Source organism: Syngnathus floridae, chromosome 13, assembly GCF_059516105.1.
Source record: "Syngnathus floridae isolate MCC-2025c chromosome 13, RoL_Sflo_1.0, whole genome shotgun sequence".
Taxonomy (NCBI): Eukaryota; Metazoa; Chordata; class Actinopteri; order Syngnathiformes; family Syngnathidae; genus Syngnathus; species Syngnathus floridae.
The window spans coordinates 7079402-7099842 of NC_142425.1; the positions used below are offsets into that span (position 1 = coordinate 7079402).

Genomic DNA, 20441 nt, shown 5'->3' on the forward strand with positions numbered 1-20441 from the left:
AAGTGGGATAAGTCCGTGTACCCAAAGATAGCTCACTAGCACAGGAAGAGCATATAAAAGAAAGGCCCAATCTAATACCTATTGGACCCCTTAAATTTCATGCTGAGGCGACAGAGCAAACCATTGAGCCTTAGTGCAGCTGTGTATATTTCCTATAAAGTGAACAACCAAAACCAGTGGCTTAAGTTCTCAGAATTCAAACTAGAATTTTCTGAAAAATGTGTAGAAAAGAAACAGATAAGCTGCTAAACTCTTTCTTTTTGAAGGTTCTTTGGTCATTGGCAAGGTTTGTGACACATTCCTCTGAACAAGAATAAATCGTTTTTGCAATTCCATGAACACGAATAAATAAAGACCTTCATGGTAGCACACTTTCTAGGGAATTTTATCTCATACTCAAATAAATTAAACCTGGTGATTATTTATTAATTAATTTATTTATTTAGCGTATTTTTTAGTTCATTAAACCTGGTGATCATTTATTTATTTATTTATTTATTTATTTATTTATTTATTTATATAGCGTATTTCTTAGTCACACCGCATCCATAGCAAAGACAAATTATATAACATAATATAATTATATTTATAGCAGAATGACAGCTACCAGTGCAGTTGGCATGACGCCCAAATGATGGAAGAGGCTGAACTCGGGATGAACATGAGGAGGGAGGGAGCGACAGCGAGTCATGACCACACAACCGCTCTTGTGCGTTGCATTTGAAACTGCGACATCACACTGTACCTTCCCCAAAGTTAGGATTAAAAACCCACGATTGCATTTTATTGTAATCTATACCTATTCACTTACAAAAACCGAGACTTATTAGATGCATTCATTTAACTAGACATAAACATTATATGATGCAAGAGACGACGCGCTGCAACGCGTCTAACGATGCAGTGAGAAACTATCGCATCATATTGAGTGAGGCATTTATCGAGGTTAACAAGTCCTCGAGAGTAAAATAAACGTGTTTCAAAACTTTGATGGTGCTAACAAGGTCTCTTGTCGCGGGTTTGAGCGTCTTGCTGGCGGCCAACATACTCGGCAGTAGGCACAACCCCCAAGATCGGCTTGCGGGGGAAAATGAAACAGCACCCCATTGTGTCCTTTCATGGGGTGACAAAAGCCCTCTTTCGGGTGTAAACAAGATCTCAGCTGCAGATAAAGTGTGTGCAGAAGATTTACTGAACTCCCGCGAGCAGCAGTAAAAAGTGAAGTTTGTCTCTCTTTTTTATTCTTATTATTATAATTTACCTGAGTAGAGCCGTGTCGCCTTGCCTGCTGACCACACTTTCCACGGAGGAATAGTCCACAGTTTGTCCCGCGGGCAAGCACGACGGCAGGAGGCAGCCCAGGCAGAGAAGGATCGCACTTAGCCACTGAGCAGAAACACAAGCATCCGACAGCGCAATCATTATGTCCGTCACAACTGGACGTGGTCGCCGCTCTTGCCCAAGTCTGCCAAAAATCAGGGCAAAAATAAGGAGAAAGCCTTTTTATTTCCACGCTCCACGCAGCCAGTTATGGACGAGCGTTGAGTTGTCCCGGGTTCGTTCGATGCTGCGAGCCCACTGTGCAGGGGAAGTGTACTCTCCAGTGGCTTGCACACCATCTAGCGAGGAAAGGCGGTTTAAAATGGGAGCAAAGCTAGAAGCAGACAACCCCCAGGCTCTGATCCTGTTGCCATGCGGCCGTTTCCTGGGCAACCCCGTTCCCAGTGGCTGGCGATGGAGCAGCGGTATTGATACAACCTAGGAGCAATTAAAGATATCGACTGGAGAACCACCCCTATTATTTATTGCTATTAGGGAAAAAGCGAAGTGAGCCTTCTGTGCAAATGGAGTTGATGCTGCAGGTGATATATTGATGAATTAAAGGAAAACTCCAAATTATTTTGCAATGCAGTGCTACATTGCATATTGTAATTGACTGGCCTGTATTGATCCAACTTGTTAAAACATAGAGAAAATGTTCAATTAAAAAACTTATAAAACCAATGCACCCAATTAAATAATTGCTTGGGAAAACAACACCAAAACAACAATTACACTAGTGGGAATATAATATATCATTGAGAAACTGACAATACAATATTATGGAGCCTTTTCATGTTGACCAGAGTTTTTCCATGAAGATGATCAATCTGTGATTACTTCATATTTGAAAACATTTGTTCCCATGGGAAATAATGGACAATGACTGTTGCCATTAAACCACTGACTGCACAGGACAGGTGTAAAGTGGTCACTGGGAAATTCAAGACAACTCCCAAACAGATAAATGCTTGTTGTTCTCAACTCGTCTACGAGGCTCACAAAAAAATACAGTACAGTAAATTTTTGGAGGCATATATTTTGAGAAATATTTGTGTCAAACCTTTAATTAATTTATTCCCATTTAGAAGGTTCATAGTTCCATCGCAATATTGACATCTGGCTAGTGAAACTACCCAATACTTTTTTTTTCTTTTTTGACAGTATACACATCATTTGAGAAGAAATGTAAACCCTTTACAAGATTCTAAAACACACAGTATCTAAAAAAAAAATTCCATTGGGCGTTGAAGTGATTCATTATTGTATTTAAGTCTGCGTTAGTGAAAGCTCCCCCCTACACATACTATGTACGCACACACACACTCACACACTAGGGACTTAGCAAAGTTTGTTTAAGAGCAGTAGCCCCGTGCATTATGCTGCTGTAAGCCTTTCGACTTAGTCAACATAATTCCTTACAGGCTGAACAAGTGTAACCATGGAAATGGCATACATTTCTCAGTTGTGACATGTTGGCGTCAAGCCCACGAATTATCACAGATGACACGTTATTTTTGGGGAAACACGACATGCCAAAAAACTGCCACGTGGAGAAAAGTTGGACAATCAATCAAGACACAGTGGAGAATTTGAAGGGATTTTTTAATGATATAATTATGTACCTTCAAATTCTTGTTCATGCTTGACTACACTGGTCTCTGCTTTTACACAGCCGCAGACATTTTATTAAACAGCATTTGCGCTAAATCCTGTTACACTTTACTCCAGTTTTTTTATTATTTTATTAATTTCCCCAAGGGGGGGACGATGTAGTGCCATGGTATCTTTAAATCAAATCTCACAGACGACTACTGCAGTTATCACGCTGCACTGTTGAGAGCAGCTGTGGTGAAAGTAGAGAAGTAATATTTTCCTTCAGTTTTCAAAGTTGTTATTCAACGGGAGGTTCATCCTCTAAATATTTGGGTGTGAAAAGTTCTTTCTCTATTATTTATCTGCCATTATTTATCTGAGCACATCCATATGTTCCTTCCTACTTATATATCAAACTGTTTCCCAAAGGTTACAAAGGACACGTCGGTATTGAGTCATCAAACAGTGTCAAGCAAACAGCGCTGAAGAGGTGTGAAAAGTTCACGCTTTCAAAAACACAATTCAAATTTGCATAAATGAGGCGTCTTCAACAGTGGCTTTGCCACATATAAGAGTCTTAACAGTATATTTTGGAATTTTGAGACGAGTGCTTAGAGGCGGTGCTATTTGTCGTTGGTTGCTTGTCGTTAGAAATGTCATATTTTTTGTTTGTTTTGCTTTACTTTTAGCATTTTTAAATTAGCTCAACGTACTTTATCATGCATGAAAGATACACAATAACAACAATGACTCAGCCTAAAATATTTAACTCTAAGAAAAAGAAGACCAGTTGGTAAATATGTTCATAGTAATGGATATACACTTATACTTGAATAGATGATATAAACAATCATCTATTCAAAAGCAGAGTAAAATTGATGCTTGCAATTTTTTCTCAGGTGAAAAGCTCACTGAAATGACCTAATGTCAAATCTCTAACAGTCAAGAATTAACAGAATGCAGAAGATGAGTGTTTTCTGTTAGGCCAAACCTTTCACAATTGTAATTTTAGACCATCCATTTATGGAATGAATGAAAACAGTGGTAGTATCATTTTTGTCTAAATACGCAAAATAAAAAAATTAGATGGTACTGTCACCAACGTACTACTGTCCGGTTATGCCGATATAACGTTTATAAATCTGTCTAAACAGTGTTTTTTTTTTTTTTTTTTTTACACGCAAAAATGTTGTTTACAAAGCTGTTGGCGCGTAAACCAATTTAGTATTTTTTTGATGACTGCAGATTTAAAAGGGCGCTTGTTGGCTTAATTGAATGCCGATTGTGTGGAAAATAATAAATCACATTATTCCTTATTTTGATGACACCAAATAATGAGCAGAGAACACAAAGCCTAAACCGAGATGCTTTTACTGCACCACTTTTTGCTCAGGTGTTTTTAGTTTTTAACACAATGTATCCATCCTATTTCCCATAGCAATTATCCTATTCAGGCTTGCAGGAAGCTGAAGCCTATTCGAGGAGAAAGGCAGACTATATCCTGAACTGGTCACCAGTCAGGTCATATATAGCGATAAACAATTTTACCGTCACTGATTGGGTACCGAACTCACGCTGCGTCGCTGCATGCACCGGACGGAGGTCAATGCCGGACCATGCCGTCAGTGGCAATAATGTTCTCCGTGCGGCGAATATGACTAATTTTGCATTGCACAATAAAAGCTATTGTTTTCTAAAGTACTTAAATGAACAAGCTTTTTTCCCCCCGTAATAGTGATTGAGCCTGCTATTATGATAATGGATGACATCCAGCAGAGATATGTGCCAGTTGATCACAACAAACAACAGCTTGGTTAAATGGATCCCAGCAGCCCCATCTGTGGTGGAATATATGTAAGGGACCATTGATCTCACTCTCAAATGGTCAATTTTTACATGCAGATGTATGCAACCCTTCAAACACTAAAATCAATCCATGACAATACTCCATTATGTCCCATTACCTCAGACTGCTCCTCAGAAAGTAGGATGATAACTAAAAGAGGAATAGATAGGACTCCACTTGCAAGGTTTGTCAAACTGAGTCTGGACCCTGCTATGCCCCGCCTCCTCCCAACAAAGAATATATCATTAAAATTGTGATGGTGCCGAAACAAAAGGTGAAACTAACACATGGTGTTAAGGTCAAATCCACTGTATTTCAAAATGCATTAACTAACATCTGGTTTGCTTGGCAACACTTGGACAACATCAATGTAACATCCTACAACTTGTAAAGCCTGACCGTTAAAAACAAGGATGGCAGTAAAATAAAGTGCTCATACCTCAGGATCTATCATATTCGTGTATCTGATCAAAACGTAACATTAAAACATTATTTTTCCATTGCGTCTTGACCATGATGGTCACAGACCAACTTCTACCCTCCTTACCACATTTAACAGAACCCCCTCACCCGAGTTTTAGGCAGCCTACACACTAACACCGTTTAATCTGTTTTAATCGAACTCTAGTTTGTTTCCTCCCTTGGTGTGGTTCATTTCGACGTGTGAACACAAATCACCCTTAAGGATACAAGACCTCCTGCAAGTTACTACTCTAAATATTTTATAAAGGTACGATTCGCGTATTGGGTTAAAACCATCCGAGCTCAGATGCAAGGATATGAAATCACTCAAAAATCATGATGGTGACATACTGTAACTACATGTGGCATGTGAACTGATAGACTGTTGACTTAACAGGCGTATTTGGTTCAGCATGTTTGCGATTGTCACGAGCATAAGCTCAATATTTGCTACATTGTTTTTATGGAGACGTGTGATGGAAATATCTTTTCCACAAACAAACGAGAATAATACGCTCGAGTACCGATTTGAGAGAGCACCTGGGTGTTGTGTGAAGTTAACGCCATTTTTGTTTCGTTTCTTATTTTTCACTATAGTCCTCAGTCAGCAGTCCACGGCGCGGTATCGGTCCCCACACAGGAACAGACAAAAAAAGAAAAATGTTTTTATACTTTAGAGCTGATGTCAGCATGCCAGTCAGAGTCCCGCCTTTTCGTCTAACTTTGATGTGCATATTTCAGTAAACAGAAAGCAACAGTGAAAAGCAAACAATGACGAAACATGCAGCAAAACGTGTGGTGAGCAGTATAGTTTTTTTTTACTGCATCTTGAGTACCAAATCAGATTAAAACATTCAAAGAACATCAGATGATTACAAGTAAATAAACCATTCCAAAGGTCCCCATTGCCTTGAGAGAAATGCCACAATCTCAGCATTAATGTAGCTTGACTTCCTAGGAAATACAAAACAAGAAAACATAATGCTTTTGCCTTACATAGAAAATTCCATTATGTTCCAATTCGACAACCCACGCTTTGTCCGAGTTCGACTAATGTATTACATTTCTCAACCTTTACTAGCTGTCGAGGTCTAGATGCACATTTATATCACAGATGCAATGAACAAAACACAGTTTGAATGAACTTGATATACTATGTAGCCCTGCAGCAGTCAATTGAAGCCCTTTTCCTCTTTTTGTCTCAAATGCACGGCCCAATGTGGGGGGGGGGGGAAACCCACAGCGCTCATGAGTCATTTGTGCACCTACCACATTTTATCCACAGAGGAGGGTTCAAAGAGCCTTCACAAGTCATTAACTATATCAAGGAAAATCGCAAGGTCCCAAGAGGGGCAGTGAGCATGAACTTTCTGTTCTGCCGGCCAAGTGAAATTAAAAAGCCAAGTGAGGGAAGTCAAAAGTTCAGGTTATCACAAATCCCGATAATAACAGAACATGCGGAGATATTGTTGAATTTCTTGTTCATTCTAATTGCTTAAATGTGGAGCAGATGTCTCAAATAGTTGAGTGGCCGGTTGGCATAAAGCTGAGTGTTCTGCTGTGGTGCAAGATTGCTTCAGGCTACACGATAATGAGGCTCCGGGAGACGACACAAGATGAAATTGTCGATGAAACCTTATGACGGCAAACTTTTATTTTTAGAGCTGGTCTTTTTTTATCATTACAAAACTCTAGAACTTCAGATCATTCATTTAGATCAGCTCGTTTAAATATAATATAATGCAGTCCAAGTTTATGAATGAAAAATTTTACACCTCGGCCAAGAAAATAAATTATTCTAGAGTTTCGTTAACCTTACAAAATCACAAGGGGTTTCAAATGACGTGTGTGCTAACAGGATGATAGTTAACATGATTCATTTAGAGAATTTAAGACTAAAGTCAATTTGCTATTACTCTGTTTATGTAAAGTTAGAAATCATTTTAAAACTGTTATTATAGTAATTTTGGGCCATTTGGCGACAGTAGATCAACGTGAAAATGCACAATAATGAATGTTAAATGATGATATGGAAAGGCATATGTGTTCACAAACTAATCCCCATCATCTGGCAGTTCTCTCGCATTTCAATGTTCTATTTTGGTCTCCACTGCCCCATGAGAGTAACATCTGGCTGTTTAAATGCTAAAGCACAGATACTTTACACAATAATGGTCTGTCTACCTTTTTGGTCCCGACGGGCTTGAGCACTGTTTCACTGCTGTCAGCTCTGTCTGATAACCGCATAAAAGAATGTTAGGGTTGGAAATTAAAAAAGTAAAAACCCTACATAGAAATGACATAGCTAATAGTGACTGTATACATTTGTGGTATAGTAGTAGTAGTAGTCGTAGTCGTTTTTGAGTTGATTAAAGTAGCAAATGATGATAACAGGTTACCGTTTATTTAGTAGGATTTCTTTCTTTCTTTCTTTCTTTCTTTCCATTTTTCCTCTTAGAACGCAGGTGTCAAACTCAAGGCCCGGGGGCCAGATACGGCCCCCCACATCATTTTATGTGGCCTGCAAAGACAAATTGTGCATCAAATTCGTGTGTCATTAATAGAATTGCAAATTGTCTTCATTTTTAACAATATATTTTTTTTTATTAAATATTTGACCAGTTTTTACTTGTCGGATTTGAAAACAAGTCATTTGTCAGTTTGTTTTGTAGCTTTTACTGTAAAATTATGAGGTGCTCATACATTTATTTGGGTTGACAGTCATAATGGCCCTCCGAAAAAAGCTATGACTACAATGCGGCCCGTGAAAAAAATGAGTTTGACACCTGTGTCTTAGAACATCTGAACTACATATGACTGTTTATATGCTGTCAGTTCACTCACCATCTTGATAGAAGTCTGTTTTGTTTTTTTGCTCCCGACTTCACCTGTATACTATGACTGCTATAGTTTGTTCTGAGGCTTTCCCTGCTGTTTACTGTGATGAAAAACAGATCATTTTTGCATAAAATGTCAGAATCCCTTTAGTATGTAAAGTATATAGTGCTCTTTTGTGCACTTGAATTTGTTTTTTTTCTGTCTGACAATAACCCAGCCACAGGCAAAGCAACAGCGCCAGTGTGATTTCTTTGATTGCACAAGCTCACATTGCAACCCCGTCCGTGTCTGCCAAAGTCTTTTTGTTGCATCTAGTAAATGTTTCTTTGCTTTGCCAGGATTTTGAACATTCAACTGTTGTTTTTGCAAAGAAAACACTTTGCCCTGTAAAACTTACAATGAACTGAGTCAAATTGTATCTTGGGGTTAAACACTGTCAATTTGAAAGCATATCTTGAGATTGGTAGTAGGCGGTGGGGCGGAGGTGACTGGAGGTTCTTGAGGTGGGACGTCGACGTGCTGTGCTCACACCATGAGTACTGAAGTCATCTATGCAAAATCACATTCATTTTGTCCACTTTGCCCTTTTGAATTTCTCTAGAACATTTCTTCCACCATGACTTTTTGCAACAATAACAAAGTGGGGTTCTCAAACCTTGATGGGATTTGACCAGTAAGAGTACGATGTATTGAGACAACACAAATGAAACAATCTTGTTATCAAAACCAAATTATTGATCTCTCTTGAAGACAATATGAGCTTGATTCACCAGAGGCTTATCAATGTAAACATATTTGGAAGTTGATTTCCTCACAAGGTGAATGGCAGCACAAATTTTACGAGTTTGCCTCAACAAATAGGCAGTGTTGGTTCATTCTACCTGAACAAGAATAATAATGCAAGGAGGAAATACAAATATATTTAGCATGCGCAAGGCGATTAATGAAACCTGAGATGAATTCCAATGGTCAAGTTTGGATCTTTAAATACTGCCTCTGGAAGGTTGAGCTCCGCAACGTCAGTGTGTTTTCACACAACTATGATCCACATTGATAAGTAATCCATAAAAGCCTGACACAATGAATCAAAAAACTTGACTGAGCACATTTGATTGATTTCTCAGGGGAAAAAAAGTGCTTTGTCAATGAATCTTTCTTGAACAGAACAGTGTGGTTGGTAACCACAGGAGAAAAACGTTTCTTGAGCCAGCTCAAAGAAAGAATTCTACAACTAGCAATGCTTATTAATTTTCCACTCTTAAACCATCTTTACATTGATGTCAAACTCTGGAGTGCTTCTTCCATACAAGAATCGCCAACTGCAATATTGAATTGAAGCAATAACGTGGAGGGTTATGTTTGAGTAGTACAACACTGAAAAAAAATTCTGCCCTCTCATGTTTACTGGCTCTCTTTCAAGGAGAATCCTCCATGTTTATTCCAGAGTAAGAATTAAGATTACAAAAAAATGCAATATTTATGTGTACGTGTGTGTGTTATATAATAAATGGTGGCAATACATCTTTTTTAATTTGACAGTATTCTTATTTATCCCCCACAATGGATAGTGGAATTTATGTTTTGTCATATTGACTGCGGCTCCCGAAAACAATGCTTAATCCTGAGACATCGTTCCAAAACACTATTAGGTGGAAATATCATATTGTACAATAAATTGCTGAAAATGTCAGGTGCAAATATAATTCATCTAATTAGGCAAGTGGAACAGATTGATTTGACCTTTAAATGAATTCCAAACCAACGCAAAGGCAAATAAAGATAATGACTAAGGTTAAAGCAATATTTAGTCGACCTCAACAAACATAATTACACACAGTTTTTACATGAAGAACAATATATTAAACAGCTGGGGTGTACATTTATGTGATTACTACAGTGGAAAAAATGGGAGCCATTGGAGTGCATGTGGTTTAATAGGGGCAATGGCAAGCCTTTGGTAGGAGTTTTAGGTAGCAGTCTTGAAATATATGTATACAGCATGTCCATACGTTAATACCACAAGTCATTGTGCCAACACTGTGACTATGCAAATGCAAACATCACTGGTCCGCCTTTCGCCATTACTTTCGCAACGCTGAATGTCGACCTTAACAGATGCAGGCGGTGAAAACGAGAATGTGTTCCCCGGTTAGCAAAGTATGACCTTCACACCAAATACATGAAGTTAATTTTACATCTGATTGAGAGTTCTGATTTGGAGCTGTGCTCCCCTGCAGCTGTCATGGAAAAGTGGAATCTGCATAGCGGCGTTTAATCTGTCTGACCTTTTGCCACGAAAAATAGATTACCTATTGCACTCCAGGAGCTCTCCCTTTCCTTACTCCATTACAGTTTGCATACCGAAAAGGAAATCACTACTCCTGTGCTCTGTGTGGGGTCAAAGTGAGAAAAAAAAAAAGGTTTGGTCGTTGGTACCATTTTGATGCCTGTTAAAGATTGTCATCTCGTATTGAACAATGCTGACAAAATTTTATCCAGTAAATGCCAGCTATACTACCGTATTGTCCGAATAATAATCTGAATATAAAACACACCAGATAAAATGTGTGAAAAATCCAGTTTTGTTCATACTATATATGCCACACTGGACTATAAGCCGCGGGTTATTTTAAATGAAATGTGCTCATTTATATTACCTTCATATTAAACAAATTATAGAACTACGTCATAAAAATCATGAAAAATCCACTGATAAACCGCACTGGACTATAAGCCGCGGGGTTCAAAGCTTGTCTAAAAGGCAGCGGTTTCTAGTCAGAAAATTACGGTAATTTAAATGGACAACAAAATGCTCAGCTGGAGTTTGTACCATCATTAGTATCACAAAAAATATATAAATGCACCTCAGTGGACTCCATTTCAGTTGGGATGAAAACGATTATGAAGATATTAAATTGATTAATTGCCGCTGCTTTGGTTGATTGAAATCTGTTTTAATTCATTTTAATACTTTTGAAGCCAAAATGAGAGATTCCAATACAAATTCCATAATGTAAACCTTTTTTTCATAATGTGTTTGTCAAATTCTGTGCTCACTATGCAAGTATATTTTAAGTTTGTGTATTGATTTTATTCTATGTTAACAGAATAAATACATCCCTCCCCAAATCCTGATCCGCCACCGACCAAGACTCTCCCTTTGCCAAAAATATTTCAATGGATCCCAGCTTGAACTGTGTGGTTGGAGCGAAAAACCTCATTTCCTGTGCCTTCTACTAATGTTTGAGCCAAATCCAGCGGTGCGGGTTGAATTCCTGATAGAGGGGACACTGCAAAACTAAAAAATACACCAGATGTGGTATAGTTTACATAGTACTTCTCATCTATCAAAACCGGCGGTTCACCCCAGGCATCCACTATGCACCCATGCCCCTGCAGCCCGATATGTTTGCTTTATTAGACGGCCCAACCTTGAGCTGGAAAACAAAACCACAGTATTTTGTCCAGCCAATCGCCCCTATCGCAGAGGTTCACGAGGTCACCCATTATAGTTTTATTTCTCCGATATCACAAAACACTTCTTTACAGGCAATGTTTTGAGCCATTTGGGCGATATAAGTCTCCGGGCTATTTTGCTGCAAATCTGAATGGGCAGAATCACCTGGGATGGCAACAACATCACATTTTCCAACTCAAAAGATCCATATGATTTGCTCTGCTCTGTGGCCACAAACGTACTTTTCATGTTGTTTTGACTCTGGCATAGCTTGAGTTATTTTTTTTATTTTCTCTCCATTGACAGGCCCAGCAAGCCTCGGCGGGATGATGAGGATAGAGGTGAACATGTCAGTGTGAAATGAAATGCTCCCTATCTCCGGAGGGAGGTCCTTGCACTGAGGCGCACCGCTCAAAGAGAAATAACACAGCAGTGTACATGGATTTGTGAAGCAAACTGTGTGAAAACACTAATGTTTGACTGGGAGGAGAAATGGAGGCAGCATGTCGGGGAAGACTGGCAAAATGTGTTTAAGTATCGAGTAATTCTGTTAGCCTTTGTGAGTGATTGAGCGGAATGACTAAACCCCGATCACTGATTGTGGATGAGGATTAATCCATCAAGAGTGTGACTGAGGCATCCTGTGTGATCATAGTTTTGTACACTGCTTAGTAAGGTCTGAAAATGAATGTCAAGCTCCATTAGAGGATACATTGAGATCTAATGAGCTTGGTAACTGTTTGAAATCATTGCGTCTGCTGAGGGGACTATTAGGTGCTGTTTTCATCAGAGAGACTGATGTCTTCCTCTTTCTCTATTCGGAAGCAGACATTTTAAAAGTTGTAGTTGCTTCTGCTTGTCTTCTGCATTTTGTGTGAAATATTATTATTACAGTGGAACCACTGACATCAAACGTCCCTGAGATTGCCGAGCTAAGAATTTCACCAGGGTTTTCTAAAGTTGAATGCCTTAATGTCAAATGTGCAGTTCATGAGGCATGAGTTTAGTGAGCATCTAAAACATAGGTGTCAAATTGAAGGCTCAGGGGCCAGATACGCCCTGCCACATCATTTTATGTGGCCAGCAAAGACAAATTGTGCATCGAATTCATGTGTCACTACTAAAATTGCAACTTGTCTTCACTTTTAAAAAAATAGATATATTGCAAGCAATTTTTATTACCATTCATCTTTTTAAAATATTTGAACAGCCTATACTGTATTCAATATAAGACACTGACGATCATAATGACCCTCTAAAGTATACTAAACTATCAAGACGATTGTGAAACTCCTGTTCTAAAACGATTAAACACTTTTTTGCGCTTTGTTTTTTGTAGTAAAGGTTTTACAGTGGGCACAGTTGGACACTCGTAGAGATTATCTTGATTATTTTTTCTTACGGCCCTAAAAATTGAGAATGATGTGTTCAATGTGCAGGTGGTGAAATCATCCTAACTTTTTGTGACAGGTATCTCTGCCCAAGGAGACTCCCTGCTCTGCCTAATACAGGGCATACAACAAAAGCCGGGGTTTCATAAAAGATCCTTTAATCGCCCTCTGATTTGTTATCTCACCACCGGAAATCCGATTCTGGATTAAATCCTTTAATCTCCATTTCCTCTTGAGGCGTGCTGCTCTGGTCAATAGGGAATTATCTCAGGTCAGCCATTGCTGAATATACCTTTGTAAAATAAACGTAAAATGACCAACGTCTGAGTCATTTAATAATTTGTGATGAAATAAAGACCTCTTAAGTGTCAGCGAACATGATACATTTTCTTAATTGCTAATGGCTGACTCAGATTCTGTGTGCACATTTATTAAAGAATCCATTTCAAAAGGCGTGCGTGTGAATTTTAAAAGTCATTTTTGTGAAACTCACCCTTTTCACATTTTCTTTGCCACAGTATTTTGTCTTAACTGCGTATTGGCTAACTGCTTCCTCTTCAACTGCTTTTAAGAGGATGATACGATCAGATTTCACAAGTTTTTTTTTTTTTTTTCACGTGTTTCATGATGTTACATTTTATAACATGACTTTATTATCAAGCAATAATTGTTCTGGAGAGATTTTGCTGTCTGAGCTCACATCTTAAAATGACAAGCCTCTTTCTTCTGAACATCAGATTGCTTCAATAAAATTTACTGTGTCAGCCTTTTCTGCCGCCTGGAGCAATTATAGCTTTAATTGGACCTGCTCAGTGTTTAATTGGACACCTTTTTTCTCATCATACAAGATTGCATAGAATATAAATCTAATCTTTTGCAGAGTGCCTTCGAACAACTCTTCCCACAGTTCTTTTTGGCCTCATTTGACCAATTGCCAGCTTCACTTAGAGGTTAGATGGAAAATTGGTAGATATTCAGAACAATTGTGACAATTTGCAAAAGGGCACACCCCAAGCAAAGACTGTTGCTGGAACATATTGGGTCGAAATGATTAAAATCAGTCACGACCCCATGTAGCACTTATCAAAAGCCAGGAGAAGGAATGAGACCAAGGGCTAGCATGGAAACATCACTCACGTGGAGGATTTTGGTCTTAATCACACAATTCCAGCATATTGACAAATCCAATGTCTTTTTTTCTTTCATGAATTCAGTGAGGCAGCAAAAAAGCACATTTTACACTGTCTTGAATAAAAAAAGCCTATTTACTTCACCATTACACTAACAAAATGCGAGAATATAATGGGATGAAAAAGCGGCCAGTCTGACTTGCATCTCTTCACCATTTGCAAAACTCCGCATCCATGCCAGGTCGTTCTTTAGCTCCTGATAATTGCCGATTTGTATGCACCTGGGATGAGCAATTTCAATGATGGATGCGTATTTCCTAACCAGAAGTGTGACAAAAATGCCATTCAAATAAGGACAAAATATATAGGTCTTTTTAATTTAATTTGAAGGTAATTTAATTTCAGTGTCAGTCAGTAACAGGGGAAGCAAAGGTAAAAAGTATGGACTCTCTCCATTCTGAGGAATAAATTATGGAAAATAATCACTGCACGTTTCCTCAGCACAACAAAATGGCTCATCAAAAACTGTCTCAAATCAAACCAGCACTGTAACTACTGCTCCTAATTGCAGTGATGGGGATGAAATAAAAAAAAAATATATATATACTATATGAAAACCCTAAATTTAAAAGCCTTTTATTTGGCTCTCCTTAATTTTTTTCATTTCATGTCCTCAATGCTTTCATCTGAATTAATGTTGTTATATTGAATGCTTGCTGTCCTTACAATTAGAGCTCCAGTGGCTTGGCCTTTTCCAATTAAACTGGGCCCAGAGATTTAACCTCAAACCAAGAGACTACCCAAGCCGCAATGCACTTTACAAACTCCCACAGTGGTGCTCTTCACTTTTATATATTTTTATTCTATACATTTCTTGTCACCTACCATGGGTCCAAATATGTGTTGTATACTGTTTTTATATTTTCAAATGTTGTTCCAAGGATAAATCTGATGATAGAGAAGAGAAATGACTGGGGATAAGGTAGGCTGGGGGAGATCAAGAAAAAGTCAGGGCAAGATGACGGATCTCCTAAAAAGTGGAACGCTTCTCTGCTGACTCTCCTGACTGCGAGAGAGGCTGACACGTGAAATCAAACACTCCATTTGTATCCTGTGCAAGTCGCTGAACACAAGCTTTGCTCCTTTCACCTTTTTCAAATCAGCTCATGCTTATGATTAATATCGCATGTGACGACAATTTACTTAGTTCGCCTGCAAAATGAAAAATTGCAGCTGTTACTGGTCTGCAGTCACCAAGCTTTCGTCACGGGTTATGTATTTGGGCCAGCGCCGACCGACACTGTCGTGTAAACCCGCGAGTAGGTATAATTTATCCTCGCTGTATGATCCAAAGTGCTGCTATTTTTTCCATTCTGCTGTGATTTGACAGCAGACTGGGGAGTCGAGGCACAAATGGGTACCAAAACAGACTCATGTACAATTTGAGCTCTTTGGTTCAGTTACAATTTGGAAAAAACAAAACGTCATACACTTGATAAAGTTTATACAACGGGACTTCAAACCTTGAATGCCCCTTGAATCATTCAATTTGGAATTCACTGATATTTTCTGTCAAAATACTTCTCTAAATTTCAGCAAAACTTTTATATTGCGTAACTTCAGCAACAACACACTTGAGTCACCAGTTAAATATTCATCAATTAGCCAGAATGGGTTCACATATCCATAAAGAGCCTGAAGCTCAAGGGCCTTTTTTTTTTTTTATTAAATAATTTACTTATTCCCAATATTCCTTACTCACTGATAGCAATTTTTACAAAATGAACTATATATTTTACTCATCTGTCGAATGAAAAACTTTTTCACTTTACTCAGTTGCACAGTTAATTAAGTCATTGAGCGCCTTAATCTCCATTTAAAAAGTGCTTTCACCAAACTTTTAGCAAGTTGGTGCACTGTATGCAAAATGAGGAAAAAAAAATTAAAAAGTAGATCCAATGCCATTTTTTTTTTAAAATTAGATTATTAGAATCTGATCATTTCAGGTAAAACCCATGAATGTAAAGTGCACGGGAAATCGAATGAGACAGAAATTCGGCATTAATCTACATTAAATAAAGGGGTGTGATAAATCACAGTTAATGAATAGATGTCGTGGGGGTATGAAATATAATAGCAGGTTTCACAAAGCCTTGGTTGCATTAGACATGGGAGACATTTGTCATGTTTAATGACAAAATACCAAAATGGTAAGTGGATTTTGCTTTATCTCCATTGTTCCTCATATCTGCTACCTTGTTGAGCTGAAACGGTGCATTCGGTGGGTGTCTTGACTGAGGATGTGCGCTCACATGGCAGCTTGACTCCCTGTCGAGCGCTATGATTTTTCACACGCGCCCAACCAGTCAACCAACAGAGGCGAGACTTCGGTCAGGGAGAAGATGAAGTATGCGACTCCTCCCTCTCTGTCTCAGGGTGACAAGGCGTCTCCTTCCAAACCTTCACATTCTCCTAATGAGGTGATAAAGTGAAGGAATGAAGCATGAAAGGAGTCATGCTGCCAAGGCCAGTGTGTTCCCCTGACACCATTCGCCACCCCGCAACCTTTTCGTTTCTCTGTATGTTTTTTTCCGGCCGAGAACAGTAGAGAAAGAAATCTCAGGAGAATGAGGCAATTTCAGCCATGTTTCTGCAACACATTTGTCAGTCATGGGAGGCGTTCATGCCGCCCAGGTGCTTGATGCGATTAGGTTGAGGAACAGGAGTGACGGGGAGATTTGTGAAATCATTACCTTCATCCTACACTTCTGTCATTGTTAACTCCGTTTAGTGCTGCAATTGACGTATCTCGGAGCTTTACAACCCACACAAAAAATATATTGCTCACCCAAGCTCATGCGTTCAGACAATAAAGAAGATGAAATATGAAACAAACGTGTCCCTTTTATTTCAACTGTCCGATCACGTAAATGTTTCAGTCTTTGTCATGTAAAGAAATGAACAGAAGGCATTTCAAGCAGAAGAATCAGTAGTACAATACCAGCAGAATGGGAGAAAAGCTGATTTATTAGAAATTAAATTCAGACGGTTTAGTTAAGGAAAGGTGCTGTGTCAAAATTAGTTAGTTCATTCTGTATAACAATCCACAAGAGAGACCATTCCAAAGTGCAAAAGTCATATTTAAAGTCAAGATAAATAAAAGGACATGAGGTTTATTTAGCAAAAACTTAAAATTCAATTCAACATTTTTTGTAGCTAAATGTAGCACCATTGGTACACTCAGGGTGACACCAGCATTTTTCTAACCACTGAGCACCTTTTCCACTGCATGCAATTAGCAATTTCATCCATTTGGCAAAACAAACTAGCTTGCAAAGTCAATACCATATGTGTGACGGAATTTTCATGCTAATGATAATTGCTTGTTGCCGTATTTCACGGCAATATTGAAATGCAAAGCTCCAAAACCCCTTGTGTGCCCACACAAACAAACTGAACATTTATTCAAAGGTTTTCCTATAACCAGCTTGAGTAGTTACAGCTCTAACAATGTTCTTTGAAACACAAATCATGTCGTTTGAGACATAAAATTTTGTCAAAATATTTAAAAAAAATATTTCAAACACTTTTCTTACCAGGATATATAAAGGTTTGAGATTTGGGTGCCTGCTGTTGATTAGATAGCCTTGAAGAAATCATGTTTTCCTGCTAACATTCTAAATCTGTCTCTCTAAACACTGGCAAGTTGTCTATTTTGCATGCCAATGAACAGATTGTTGGCTTGACTCGAAGCTAAGATGGTAGATCAGACTCTTGCTTTATCACAAGGGAACAAAAAAAGGAGTACATCCTCAACTAACTTCAAATTAAATCCACCAAAAATGCTGATATATGTGAGCATCGGAAACATAAATGTGTTTCTTCTCATCACTGGATCACTCTTTTGCATGCTTCCGTTAGGAACTTGGTATGTTTTAATGGTAATGACATTGGAAGAAAACAACACAAACCAATGAAAGGAGGATTCAAATTATTTGGGCTCATGGGTCGGCAACAAGCAAGGCTTATGGCATCTTTCTCTCGCCATTGCCATCCCACGCTACCTCCCCCAAAAATAGGCTGCCTGCAGGGCATCTTTGGGCTGTGTTTAAATAGAGAATAAATGAGCTTCAAATAGAAGATGACATTCAGACCGTGATGCAAGTGCTCAGGCCAAGCGGTAGGCCCTGAAGCGGGACGGCACCAGAACTCGATTGATATTCCTGCTTGAGCAGCACCTCCAATGGCCAGACCTCATAAATAATATGATAATGTCATATTTGCAGTGCTGCTGAGGTTAGCTGTATGGCAGGGGGAAACAAAGCACTGAGCTATGAGTGTGACCCAAAGAGAGCAGAGGGTCCTCCCGGCAGCCCGTTGGAATATGTGCTCGCCACTAGTCAAAAGCCCGGCTAGCTGTGGGGTGTTCACTCAGTAAATCAAACTGTGTCAAGCTTGACAAGCTCAACATTGGAATTATACGACTAGGGGGAGCTGAGCGTGGTGGAGCTAGAAATAATGTGTTTCACAGCCAAAGCATCAACATTGTAAAACCATTATTAACCGTTCGGGGAATAAGTATCACCGTGCCTGTCGTTATTATGGCCCTAGTGAATAAAATACTGAACTTTGACCATTAATAAAAGATCCAGGATATGGATATCTTTATTTTATGGGTGCTCGGGTGGCCTCCAAATGGATGAGACAAATCATGAACCCTTTGGTCATTCCAAAGTGCCACATTTTCTTACTTTTTGGAATTAAAGACTTTTTGAGAGTAGTCGTGCCTCACCTCCCTGTTTCCCTGGACTGGGTTCCACAAACCTTCTGAACTGTATCAGTTTGTTCTCCAATGAATGAATATACTGAAACCTCTATTCCATGACATTGGATTGCACAATTTACATATTGACGCTTCGAGAATAGTAATTCAGATGCATCCATCATCTTAAACAACAACTATGGGATGTAGTCGAGCTGAAGCAACATAATGAGAAATGTTGTGCCGCTCCTCTTATGAACAATATTTGAATGGTTAAGCTAAGGAAAAGTGTTTTGTCAAAATGGCAATAGCTGATGAAAAATGGAAGCAGAAACAAAAATATAGCACGTATTGCTCAGAATATAATGTTGCATGAATCAAAATAAAGTGGTGCGTGAAACACACTCGACAACGCACTCTGTTTCTACGAAAGATTATTTTAGTGTATAAAAGAAATGGAATTGCCATTCAATATAGCCTTGATGGAGCCTCTCAATTCATCAGTATAGAATAAATAATAAAGACGGTAGCCTATTTGAATAAAATCTTCACTGGTTGTTTTCCCTCAATTTTTGCCAAAGTTGCACAGTATAACAGCAGAGCGAGTGTGACTTGGGCTATATTTAAGTCGATTTCGACCTGTTTTGAGGGTAACTCAGAAGTGCCCCATTGATTCATTTGGAGACTTCACCAAAAGAGAAAAACTCAAGAAGAATTTTATATTTCATCTTTAAAATATCATGTGATTCATGCCTGACTTAATTATGGTGTTCCAGAAAAAAAATCATGAGTACCATTTTAACTTTCTTCCGTTCTGTGTGGCTATTCATTAAAAATATTTCAACCATTCTCAAGTAGAACTATCATAATTAAAGCCTGCATATGGCTGGCATGGGTGTTGATCACAGCCAGCAAGCTTTTAAAACCACATTAGTTTACACTCTTTCATAGATTAATCAGGCACGTCCACATTAAGCAATGCAGCGCGACAAGAAAAGCACTAAGAGCACTGTTAGTGTTCAGTCTTTAATTAGGCTTGATTAACATATGCAAGCTGCCGATGTAAGTAAAGTCGGATTTAGCCATGTAGGCTGTGTAGCTTTTGATGCTGTAAAAAATAGACAATATATTCAAGGAGCCTGGTGACATTTGTCATTTCAGTGCTTCAGTAGGTTATTTCTAACCCTCAACAGTAAGAAAAACGAAAATCAGCTAAGGCTTTATTTATACTGGATGTGAATGTGTGATATTGGTTCAAATCCAAGGTCTGATGACGACATCTGATGAAAACCATGCATTAGCCCTGCCACCTTGTTACAATGCCATTAAAATTGGGACAAACACAGAAAACATAATATTAAATACAGTCTAAAAGACAAACAGAACAAGCATCTCCCCAAAATAGCAATGAGGTTGTTAGAAAAATAAGGAAGGTCATATTACTGTGTTTATGTATTTATCCACTGGATGGTGTGGGCTGAAGCCGTTGGCCAAACATTCGATTCTCTAGCAGAATGCACGGCAACATTTTTTGTAGCTCAGACACTCATCCAAATCACCTCAGGACACTCACACCTAATGACTTTCCAACAATGCTGCCACACCAATTAGTATGAGTATGCAATCAATAGTTGGCAGT

The 20441-nt window shown here is 38.6% G+C and overlaps 1 protein-coding gene across 2 annotated transcripts in view; it reads right to left on the reverse strand.

Annotated features, from left to right (window-relative positions):
* Positions 1–1709, reverse strand: part of negr1 (neuronal growth regulator 1) — a 101348-nt gene extending 99639 nt beyond the window's left edge. For both annotated transcript variants that reach the window (XM_088393676.1, XM_088393675.1), the window contains exon 1: positions 1262–1709. In XM_088393676.1, the coding sequence (XP_088249802.1) occupies positions 1262–1422 (161 nt within the window). In that variant the 5' untranslated portion in view covers positions 1423–1709. The remainder of the gene's footprint in view (positions 1–1261) is intronic.
* Positions 1710–20441: the final 18732 nt, after the last annotated feature.